Raw genomic sequence first — 12,700 nt, forward strand, 5'->3', positions numbered from 1 at the left:
GTTTGTTCCCCAGCCACCGTGCACAATCCGTGCAGTCCCTGGCTATCAGGGTGATTTTTAGGTTAATTCTTAGGTCCTACCACCAGTCAGGAATCTCCAAGCCGCCTGTACTGTCAGGGTCGCTCAGTTCACTGTCAGACCGCAGCTCCGTATGTCTCCTTTTTTGGTATTTTCATGCAAATTCTTCTGCTAGTTGGTGTTTAGTCCACTTTTGTATCATTCCCTTCAAGGCTCAGGGGTCCCAGATTATCATCTGTGTCTGTGTTAATTGGTTTTCCTTTTCTTTGTTGAAGAGGGTCTGTGCAGTCCTTCTGCCTAGTCCACCATCTTACGGGAACTTTCCTTCCATTTTATTGCTGTGCACCCCTTAGAGTACTGTCAGCAACTGCAAGGTTGAAATTGGGTCAGTGTTACTTCTGTCATCCAGCCCAATGGAAGGGGGAAAGAACAGCAAGCCAGGGCAAGACATATTCTTTTAAGCAAGTGTTGTAGAAGTTGCACATATCATGTCTACTCGTTTTCCACTGGTGAGAACATAAGTCACATGACCACATTTGACTGCAATGGAGGCTGGAAAATGTTTCTAACTGGATAGATACATACTAAGTTAAAACTGCATTATTATCAAAAAAAGGGTAAAGTGGATTTGGTGGGATAACTAGTAGTCTTCCAAAGTGGTTATTGTCAATATCCCCATTTTATAACTGACGGAACTGAATGAACTTCATAGAGGTTTAGTCCTATGCCCCAAGACACACAGCAAGGAAGTGGTGAAGTAGAAGTTTTAACTCCACAGTCTATGCTTTCTAGGTCTTTGAAAGAGAGGTTTAAGCTTCTCCTTACTCAGCAAGAAGAACCATGCAGCATAACAAAGAGAAATGTAATACAAGTAAGTGCTGCATTTCAGAAAAACATCATATTAAAGTCATGATCAGAGTTCTTAAGTCATCTGAGATATGTTCTTGGTCTAAGAAAAATATAAAGATATTTGAGAAATTTAACCAACCAACCAACCAACAAACCTGTTGCCATTGAGTTGATTCTGACTGACAGCAATGCTGTAGGACAGAGTACAACTGCCTCCATAGAGTTCCCAAGGCTGTAACCTTTATAGAAGCCAATTGTCACATCTTTTTCCCCTGGGTAAGCTGGTAGGTTGGAATTGCTGACCTTTCCATTTGCAACCAAGCACTTAACCACTGTGCCACCAGTGCTCCTTTGAGAAACTTGGTTGTTTACAAAGAAAATTTACCAAGAGTGATTAGGGTCATACAAAGTGTAGTCATACAAAGACTAGTTAATGAAGCTGGGGGATGATTAGGCTACATAAAAGAAGACTTTAAGGAATACATAGCAGTTGTTTTAAAAGTTGAATGGATGCCATGTTGAGATGAATAAGACCACTTCTGTTATGCTTCTGAGGCAAAACTGAGACCAATGAGTGGAAATTTCAGGAATTAAGATTTTGATCTACTATTAGGATGTTCCTCATCATTGGAGCAGTTGAAAAAGAGACTAGGAAACCTTGTCACACAGTGAATTCTCTTTCACCAGGGCTGTTCAAGCTACTGCTGAATGACTTCTTTTCAGAACTGTTGTGTGGGGTAGAATGTTGGACTTGAAAGTTTATAAGATTAAATCCATGCCTCTGAGAGTCCATAGTTTCTTTTAGGACCTCGTTGCCAGGGAAGGGCCTTGATTATCTCTCTCTGGTCTTCCTTTCCAGGTTCTACGATGAGATCAGGACTCCTCTCCTCTCTGATATCCGCATTGATTACCCACCCAGCTTAGTGGAGCATGTCACCAAAACGCTCTTCCCCAACTACTTCAATGGCTCAGAAATCATCATTGCTGGGAAGCTGGTAGACAGGAAGATGGATCAATTGCATGTGGAAGTCACAGCCAGCAACAGTAAGAAATTTGTCATACTGAAGAAGGATGTACCTGTGGAGCCCCAGAAGGTAGGGAATGATGTCACAGGAAGCTCCAGGTCCAACAGTGATAGCAAAGAGGACTCCAATCACATTGAGCGTCTCTGGAGCTATCTCACCGTGAAGGAGCTGATGAGTTCCTGGCTGCAGAGTGACAATGAGCAGGAGAAGGAACAGCTGAAGCAGAAGGTCGGGACTCTGGCAGTGAATTATCACTTCCTCACCCCATTCACCTCCATGAAGTTGAAGAAATCAGTGACTCAGACAGAGAGACCAGAGGACAGCTATGGTATGTCTGCTGCAATAGGTCCTGAAACAGTGATGCAGAGCTTGCGAGGAACCAACATGCAACCAGGTAACAAGACTCCAGTGAAGGCAAAAAGGGAGGGACATTAGACCTAAAGATGTCAATTCAAATTCCTTTGAAGGCCAGGGTTACCTCATCAATAGTCTGTTTTATTTTGTATTACTATAAAATAATTTTATTGATGTTTTAGTTATTATTTTTTTCTATAACTATAAAATAATGTTTATATTATTGTAAAGTAATATTCTTTATTGTTTTCTAGACTATAATTATAAAATAGTATTAATATTTTTGTTTTATGTACTTTATTATTATATATTATTATAATTTTTATAAATAATAATTCTAAAGGCAGCTTATGGTCTTCAAAGGGTGTATTAGATTGTTGTATTGTTATAAACTGTGGATCACAGTAGAGAAATGATAAAAGGTGACATTTGGCTCAGAAATGTTGCCTAGTGAAGTCAGTCCATTAGTAAATCATCAATAAATTGAGTTCCTACTACAAGCCAGCCATTTTCAGAGTCACCAGATGAACAAATAAAAGCTCATTTTTATATGCCTTTCTATATTTTATTTTTAAGTACTTCAGTATAATCATTTTATGTGTGTGCTTGATTTTATTTTCTTGAGAACACATGTGAGGAATCAAGATCTGGATTCTTGAGACACTACTCTTTACATATCCATTCTCAGCACTGAGACAGAAACAGTCATTGTCAGTCTTGGAGCCATTTTATTGTAGGGAGTCAGTAGGGACAAGAACAAGAGAAAGGACCAGTGGTGAAACCAAAGCAAAGGATTTTATTCTTGGTAATATTTGCTGTGGAAAAGAACTTGCTTTTTTTTTTTTTTTTTCCTTATAGTGCTTTAGGTGCAAATTTACAGAGCAGAATTGGTTTTGCGTTCAACATTTTGTGTACATTTGGTTTCATTCCCCAATTACCATCCCCAACCCTAACCCACTCTCCTACTCTCCCTTCCCAGTAACCATCCCTCCTCCTTGTGCCCTTCTTAGTTATGCACTCCTGTGTGTCCTGCTTTTCCTTTGTGTGAATGTTGCCCTCTTGTGCCCCTTGGCCGATTGCTCCTAGGGATGTATTTCTGTTTAGTAGGTAGGTGCATTGCCCTGAGTGGTCTGAGTGTATGTCTTACTTATTACTGAGCTGAGAGCCAGCCCTTGGGAGTGAGTTTTATCCCAGTCCTGAAGTGTATCCCAGGGCCGTAGTCTTGGGGGTCCCACCAGACTCCATCCGACCAGTAATTCTGGTCATTATTGTGTTTTTGGATTTTGTTCCATGTTTTTCTTCCCTCTCTATCCAAGATCCCTAGTTTTGATCCCTTCCCAAATGGTTAGCATTGGTAGCCAGGCACCATCTAGTTCTTCTGGTCTTGAGGTCCATCATGTCCTAGGGCTACTTGTTTTCAAATGCCCTTTTTTTTTTTTTTCATTTGTAATCCTTTTTTGTCTGAGAATCCTGTCAAGTTTACAAGGAGCTCTTGTGGTAAAGTGGTTAAAGCAATGGGCTGCCAACCAAAATGTAGGTGGTTCAAACCCACCAGGCACTCTGTGGGAAAAAGATGAGGCATTCTGCCTCTGTAAGGATTTACAGCCTTGGAAATCCTATGGGGCTGTTCTACTCTGTCTGAAAGGGTTGCTATTAGTCAGAATGGGCTTAATGGCAGTGGATTTGATTGGGTTTCTTTTGGGCAAGTATACAGAAGGAATGCTGGTGGCACAGTGGTTAAGCATTGGGCTACTAATCAAAAGGTAGGTGGTTCAAACCCTCAGCCACTCTGCAGGAGAAAGATCAGGTAGTCTGCTTCTGTAGAGAATTACAGTCTTAGAAATCCTGTGGAGCAGTTATACCCTGCCCTATAAGGTCACTTATGACTATGAGTCAGAAGAAACTCAATCACAGTGGGTTTTGGGTTTAGTCAAGTTTACATCTCCTAAGGAGAGGGAACTAACATTAATCCAGACCTTACTAGGCACCCAACAGTCATCTTCCTTATTCCTTGTACTTGATAGGAGCCCTGGTGGTGCAGTGGTTAAGTGTTTGGCTGCTAACTGAAATGTCAGTGGTTTGAACCCCTAGGGCTCGCATGGAAGAAAGATGTGGCAGTCTGCTTCCATAAAGATTTATAGCCTCAGAAACACTGTTGGGTACTTCTACTCAGTGCTACAGGGTCGCTATGTGTTGGAATTGACCCAACAACAGTGGGTTTATTCCTTGTACTCTAAACTCTGAGAAGTACTTGAGTATGGTAGAGAGAACATGAAGTTTGGATCTAGACAGAGGTTCCATTCACTGACCCTACTCTCACTATCTGAGGCCTGGACCAAGTTCCTAAATATCTCTGAGCTTTCATTTCCTCATCTGTAAAATGGGGATAATAATAGTTTCCCTAGAGGGCTGTTGCTAGTATTAAATGTGTCAAGTCCTTGGCACATACTGAGTGCTCTACAAATGTTGGATCCCCCTTCCTGAAAAAGAGTGTAGTTCTAGAAATGTATTGAAGACGTGAGACCCTGATATTGAGGTTAAAATGATAAGTTGCCCATTTAGAATTCCATTTAGGAGTTTTTCTTGGCAAAATTAGTGCAATTCTACTTCTCATTAAAAGCAAATTGCTTGATGCTATTAGTTCACACTAGCAAAATTGCTGCCACAACCAGGAAAAAGAAGTTGTTGAATAACATGTTTATAATAGCTTCAGGAGAGATCAAACACAAATGATACTCAGAGGGCCAAGAATACAAATGAAAAAAATAACCAACTAATTTCTTAAAGGAGCCTTTTGAAATAAGATTTTCCTGATGTATGAGTTAGTCTTGAGAACGATCTCCTCTCCCCTTGTTTTTTAAATTCTAATGATTTTTAAAATTTAAAAACCAATTTTTTTGTTTGTTTGTTTTGAGTGTCTATGGCAGCTTTCACTCACTAAGGTTCATGGCTAAGGTTCAGACAAAGTGGTCTGTCTGCGTTCTGCCAATGTCATATGGGCCAGGGACCTGCGTCGGGAAGGGGAGACTTAAAAACTATTTAGGTATTTTTGATCTTGAATTTCTATGAGGGGCAAACATCAGTGAAGAGGAGCACAATTTTGTAACTACAAACAACTTGAAGTAAAATGTAAAATTTATGGTAATGAATTTACTTCTAGGCTACTCTTTAACCCGATGTTTATATTTTTGCCTTGTGCTTTATGAATTAGGCTTATACATATCTATAGACACTGGATTATAAATTTATCTTTAATATGATAGAATAATTTTCTTTGTCATATGCTCAGAAATCACAGAAAATGTATGAAAGAATGAAATATTTACGCCTCCATGTTTGATGCCTCACTTGCAGCTTGTGAGGCCACGCTCCCCCTTTAAGATGCATGATGTTTCTCAGATTTATTTTTATCCTTTAGATTGCTACAGTGGATCTGAAAATTATATTTTACTCATCTTAACTCCATTCTTTCCATACCTCTCACTCATCTTCTTTAACAAATAACAGTGGTTGTTCTCTTCTTTCTCCTTTCTAGGACCGGCTCTCAAGAGACCATACAATCCAAGAATTAAAATCTCAAAAACATCAGGTAATGAAAAAGAATGCAATTGTGCCTAAATTGAGAGTAAGATTTGAATAGAAAGTGGGCAGCCAGGAATTCCCTGAAGATAGCAGCTCAGAGAACAAGGCCTCAGGGCCTTATTTATTTAGTCCAGGCCAACAGTTTAAGGCAGATGCTAAGAACCAGGACCATCATAAAACCCTTGTATAAACACTGTGGAGGTAACTCAGTCCCAAAGGGGCCTGGTGATGGCACTGATAGAAGAATAGATGGATAACAGAAGCACATTTTGATAATTACTAAGTTTAAAAGACATTTGTTTTAGAGAGCTGATGTATACACATACTCCTATCCTTGGTGTTATAAATATCTGTGACATGCAGGCTTGGATTTTTTTTCTCTTTTTTTCTTAATCCTTGTCTTTAGAGGGGAAGAAGAGCTAAAGAAAAAGAAAAACTCATAAAATTTCCTTTTGCCAGCTTCCTGGGATTATAATAAAAATCCAGTTGTAATAACAACACAATGGTTGGGTTTTATTCTTAAAATGTGCACATCTTCCTTTGTAAGTTTTTATTATTGCCTTTCTTTGCTGTGCATACAAGTTCATAAAGCCAGGGACAACATCCTAGAGATTAGCCATGGGGATAGAAGTACAGCCCCCAGTGGACAGATGTTCTTCCTTTAAGCACACCCATCTTTTATGGAATGTAAGAAAACCTTCTTCTTGGATGGTGTATGGATGTATTGACTTTCAGACTCCTCCCCCTTTCTCAGAGCCAGCAGAATCTTTTCCAGTAAGGGGATTTGGAAGATTTGAGTAGAAATGATGTGCTATAAGCACATAGAAAACTCTGAGAGAATGGTCAGATAGTGTATTCATACTTAAAGAAAGCCAAAAATATGAATGTGAACTTTTATCTCTATGGGTATCACTTTTTTCCCCATCTGCAAAAGACCAACACCGTGCATTTCTGTGTGTGTTGCCTTTCACAGGGTACTTGAAGCACTTTATAATGAGATCAGGCAAATTCTCTCCAAGGTCCTCATGAGTGATGCTGGGGCAGAAGGAGATTTCTAGCAATTACACTGAGGACATTAATTTGCAGATTGAAAAGACTGAACTCCTCCTACTCTCCCACCATACACATTTGTGTACACATAGGTCCCTGAGTCATGCAAGCAGTTTGTACTTAGCTGCTTTCCTAAATGTTGGCAGATCAAACCCTGATTGCACAACAGAAGAAAGGCCTGGCAATCTGCTTCCATAAGATTACAGCCAAGAAAACCCTATGAAGCAGTTTTACTGTGTAACACAGAGAGTCACCATGAGTCAGAATCAACTTGACAGCAAGGGGTTACACATATGCACAAAGTGGAGAGGCATCCAGTTGCATATTGTGTTTGGTATGGGAATTAGAAATGAAATCTCTAATCTTGTAAGAAAAGAGGATTGATGTTGATTCTTGGGAAGTATTTTGTCTGTACAGTATAAGGCAAGGCTGTTCACCTTTAACAGTGGTGCAAATGGGGAGAATGGGCAAGGAACAGAGGCCAGTTGAACTTTGTGGTCTCATCTGTGACAAAAAGTAGGAGAAATAAAGTTAGTATGACCTGAAGGCAGGATTCCTACCCTCATCACAGACTGCACTGCTGACCTCCTAACCTGCTGTGTACTTGTTTTTTTCCCCCTATTGTAGTAAATACATAGCTAACAAAATATTTGCCATTTCTTCAATCTTCACACATACAGTTCAGTGACATTAGGTATGTTCATTATGTTGTTCAACCATCACCATTAGTTTTTCCTCGATTTTTCATCACCCTTCACAGAAGCTCCGTGTCCTCTGATCCTGTGGACTCTTTAGGCTTCATTTGTTGTTACTGTTATGTGCTCTTGAGTTAATTCCGACTCATGGTGACTCCATGTGACAGAGTAGAACTACCCTATCAAGTTTCCTGGGCTATAATCTTTGCAGGAGGAGATCACCAGAAGATCTCCCATGGAGCTGCTCATGGGTTCGAACCATCGACCTTTTAATTAGCAGCCAAGTGCTTAACCGTAAATTGGGCTGGGTTGTTCCTGTTGTCATACAAGGATGGCACACAGCTGATGCTATGAATATTTCTGAGATAGGCTGTGGCTTCCTAGGAGAAGAAAGACCATAGCATTCATCATAGGAGAGGAAGGAGCCTCATTCAACTTCCTTTACTTTGCAATCAAGGGAGAAAGTTAAATGATATGGAGGAATTTATGTAGGAAATTGAAGAATGTATACATATTCAGTAATAGCTGAGGGCTTGTGACAATAACTCTCTTTACTTTCATGCCCTTGTTATCTAGTAAGGCTTAGTAATCTATATAGCTAACTGAAGTATGGTGACAGGAGAATTATATTTGAATTTAGAGGGCCTTCATTCAAATATTCGCCTTACCATGTACTAACTGAATGACTTTGTGAGTCACTTCACCTCCCAATCATCTCCCTCTTTTATAAATTGAGGATATCATCCTTACAATATTGTTGTCATAATTAAGTAATTCAATGCATGACAAAATATAAAACAGAGCTTACATGTGGAAGGTACTAGGAAATGTCTTTTCTTGTTCTCTCTTGTTTCCCTGCTCTCACAGTGGATGGAGATCCCCATTTTGTTGTGGATTTTGCCTTGAGCCAGCTCACTGTCTGCTTTAACATTGATGGAGAACCTGGAGACATTCTAAGGCTGGTCTCTGATCACAGGGACTCTGGTAAGTTCTGTCCCCCAGGCATCTGGGCACAAGGCAAGGGCATGTGTACTTCCCCTCTGTTCTTAAGATGAATGTCCATTTGTATAAGGGGCACCACGGACATCCTCAGTGAGTGTTGTTGTTGATTAATTAAAAGAAGCAGCTGTGTTCTGGGCTTGGCATCAGACAGACATGCATTGGAATCCTGCTCTTTGACTTAATTAGTTGTATGACCTTGGACACACAATTCATAAGCTTCAGTTGTCACCCTTGTGAAATGGAGTTAATGGTACTTGTTCTGCCTATCTCACAGGGCCAAGATAAAGATCAAGTTAAATAATGGATATGAAGTTGTTTTATAAATATTCAAGTACCATGTAAACTTATTATCATACCTTTCTGTTTTTAAAAGCTATAATCGTGGAGAAATGCTAGAGTTCTAACCTCCAGAGTCTCAGTTCATTGATGATTTAGATACAAACCCCAGATGTTAATTACACAGCTGTGTGTGCAGTGTGCAATGAACATACATGTAAAATAGGTTCTGAACCTCTTGAATCTATAGAAATTAGTATATAGAACACTTATCAGGTTAAATGGAGGTGACAGTGCCTCAGTGATGGCCATGTGGACAGCCATACAACTTGTGAGGACAAGCTTTGGAGTGAACGTTCTGGCATTTCTCAGTTCTGAGAAAATGAGCTTCTTGAAGATTAGGTTACAGAGGGTCCCACAGCAACATGTGTGATACAATTATTTAGTGTTTGATCCCAGAGTTTTTTTCCCCCCATTGTTCTTTTACCAAGCTTTCTAGCTTCAGAGCTAAATCCTACTTATTTCTAATTTCAAAGGTGTGAGGTGTGAGGTAGGGCCCTAACTATATACCACTCTCTTAGAAGCTGTTCACATGGTTTCTTATTCAGCTCCCTGTGCCCGATGGGAAACTCAGACAGAAGGTGCTTAGACCCTTAAGGCTGAAGAGCCTGGGCCTTGCCTGGGTTGTAATTTCTCCTCTTCGCCTGACCCCTTGCCCCAGGGAAGGCAATTTTCCTCTGGAATGCCTAAGAAGTTGCTAGTCAAGATTTATTGGGAAAATTATCCCCAAAGCAGAGAAAATAAGAGCTAATTATATTGTTGTTGTTGTTGTTATGTGCCGTCGAGTCGACCCCGACTCATAGCGACCCCTCCTTGGGTTTCCGAGGCAGTATCACTACGGAAGTAGGATTGCCCAACCTTCCTTCCGAGGAGTGGCTGGTGGGTTTGAACCGCCAGCCTTCTGGTTAGCAGTCAAGTGCTTTAGCCACTAGTGATATTGTATTATTGCAAATTGCCTCTTTGAGAACAAAACACATGTAGCATGCATCACCTAGTTCAATCTCCAGCATCTCATGTAGACTTACCTCTGTTTGCTCTTCAACTGGACAGCATGGAAGTCTATGCTGGGGTCTGACTCACAGGCCTTGCCAGAGTCAAGAGAAGCTGTAGTTGTGTTGATGATAACGAGTGGAAAAGAATAGAGTTGTGTTTGATTGCACTTCTCACCTTACACATATATTATCTGCTATGATGGTCACAGCAGGTGTTATATCCCCTGTTTTACAGGAGGAAATTAAAACTCAGTTTTTTAAAGTGACTTGTCCAAGAATGCATCCTTAGTAATTTGAAGAACTTGTAGGTTTTGTTTTATTTTTATAATAGACTATTTTTCAGAGCAGTTTTAGGTTGATAGAAAAATTGTGCAAAGAATTCCCATATATTCCTCCCCCACGCACATTATTTCTCCTCTATCATTTTGCATTCATTTGGCTCATTTGTTACAATTGATGAATCAACACTGGTATATTATTATTCACTAAAGTTCATAGTTTACATGAGGGTTCACTTTGTGTGTTGTACATATCAAACCAAAAACCAAACTCACTGCCATGGAGTTGGTTGCGACTCATAGCGACCCCTCCTTGGGTTTCCGAGGCAGTATCTCTATGGAAGTAGATTGCCCAGTCTTCCCTCTGAGAAATGGCTGGTGGGTTTGAACTGCCAGCCTTCTGGTTAGCAGTCAAATGCCTTAGGACACTATGCCACCAGAGCTGTTCTATGGATTTGACAAATGCATAATATCATGTGTCCATTATTACAGTATCATTACATCATTACAGTTTCACTGCCTTTATAATACCCTGTGCTCCACCTATTTATCCCTCCCTCCTTCCCCCTGTACCCCTGGTAGCCACTGATCTTTCCACTGTCCATGTAGTTTTGACTTTCCAAGAATGTCATATAGTTGGAACCATACAATATGTAGCTTTTTCAGAATGGCTTCCTTCACTTGTTGTTGTTATTTGCCATCGAGTCGGCCCCACCCCGACTCCTAGCTACCCCTCCTTGGGTTTCCGAGGCAGTTATCACTACGGAAGTAGGATTGCCCAACCTTCCTTCCGAGGAGTGGCTGGTGGGTTTGAACTGCCAGCCTCCTGGTTAGCAGTCAAGAAGGTTCCTCCATGTCTTCTCATAGCTTGATAGCTTATTTCTTTTTATGATGAAGAATACTTCACTGTATGGATGTACCGCAGTTTACTTATCCATTAGCCTATTTAAGGGACAGCTTGATTACTTCCAGTTTTTGGAAATTATGAGTAAAGCTGCTATAGACATTTATGTGCAGTTTTTATATGTGTTTTCATTTGTGTAAATTTGTGTAAATATCTAGGATTGTGGTCACTGGATTGAATGGTAAGCCTATGTTTAGCTTTAGAAGAAACTGCCAAACTGTCTTCTAAAGTAGACTGTACCATTTGCCTTCCCACCAGCAGTGAAAGAGTGCTCCTATTGCTCCACATCCTTGTCAGCATTTGGTGTTGTCATTGTTTTGGATTTAGCCATTCTAAATAGGTGTGTGGTGGTATATCATTGTTGTTCTGATTTGCAATTTCCTAATGACATACGGCAGTCCCTGGGTGGTGCAAAGGGATAACACATTCAGCTGCTAAACAAAAGATTGGTGGTTCAAATCCACCCAGAGGTGCCTTGGAAGAAAGGCCTGGTGATGTACTCCCAAAAGATCAGCCATTGCAAACTCTATGGAGCACAGTTCTATTCTGACACACGTGGAGTCACCATGAGTTGGAATCAACTTGATGGCAACTGGTATTGACATGTGGTATTGATAGTTCAGTAGTAGAATTCTGACCTTACATATGACAGACTTAGGTTTGACTCCCAGCCAGTGCATCTCATGCACAGTAATCACTCACCTAGCAGTGGAGGCTTGTGTGTTGCTATTATAGTGAACAGGTTACAGCAGAGCCTCTATACTAAGATAGACTAGGGAGAAAAGACTAACAGTCTACTTCCAAAAATCAACCAATGAAAACTATGCATCACAGCAGTCTGATTCACAATCCATCATGGATGGAGATGGCACAGGACTGAGCAGTGGTGTTGTTTTTTTTTCCCCCATTGTTCATGGGGTTAGCAAGAGTGGCCGACTTACGACAGCTAACAATACAACAATGACTTGATGATGAGCATTTTTTTCACATGCTTATTTTTCACCTGTGTATCTTCTTTAGTGAGATTTCTGTTCAGATCTTTTGCCCATTTTGTAACTGGGTTGTTTATTTTGTTTTCTTATTGTTGAGTTTGAGGAGTTCTTTGCATATCTTGGACACAAGTCCTTTATCGAATGAGTGTTTTGCAAGTATTTTCTCCCAGTCAATGGCTTGCCTTTTATTCTCTTAAAAGTGTCTTTTGCAAACCTTAAGTTTTTAATTTTTTTTTCTTAATTTTTAAAATGTTTTTGTTGCGAATATACAGCAAAACACATACCAATTCAACAAGTTCTGCATGTACAATTGATTACACTCTTTGATTTGTACAACAATTCTCACCCTCCTTTTCTGAGTTGCTCCTCCCTCATTAACATAAAGTGGCACCCTCTTAAGGTTTCTTTCTAATCTTTTTCAGTTGCTGTGCATAATACTCAAGGCAGCCCTGTTTTTGAAAGTTAAGCTAAGCTATTGTTTGGTTTTAAGGAGCTCTGATGGCATAGTGCCTAAGGCATTTGACTGCTAACCTGAAGGTTGGCTATTTAAACCCACCAACCACTCCATAGAAGCAAGACTGGACAATCTACTTCCATAAATATTTATTGTCTTGGAAACCCAA

At 40.2% G+C, this 12,700-nt stretch overlaps 1 protein-coding gene across 1 annotated transcript in view; it reads left to right on the forward strand.

The window, feature by feature from the left end:
* ITIH5 (inter-alpha-trypsin inhibitor heavy chain 5) overlaps window positions 1-12,700 on the forward strand; it is a 138,450-nt gene that overhangs the window by 115,314 nt on the left and 10,436 nt on the right. The window contains exons 9-11 of the mRNA XM_007935476.1: window positions 1,727-2,286; window positions 5,782-5,835; window positions 8,441-8,557. Coding sequence (XP_007933667.1) covers window positions 1,727-2,286; window positions 5,782-5,835; window positions 8,441-8,557 — 731 coding nt within the window. The remainder of the gene's footprint in view (window positions 1-1,726; window positions 2,287-5,781; window positions 5,836-8,440; window positions 8,558-12,700) is intronic.

Source organism: Orycteropus afer, unplaced genomic scaffold (assembly GCF_000298275.1).
Source record: "Orycteropus afer afer isolate SDZICR_OR568_19922 unplaced genomic scaffold, OryAfe1.0 scaffold00028, whole genome shotgun sequence".
Classification (NCBI taxonomy): domain Eukaryota; kingdom Metazoa; phylum Chordata; class Mammalia; order Tubulidentata; family Orycteropodidae; genus Orycteropus; species Orycteropus afer.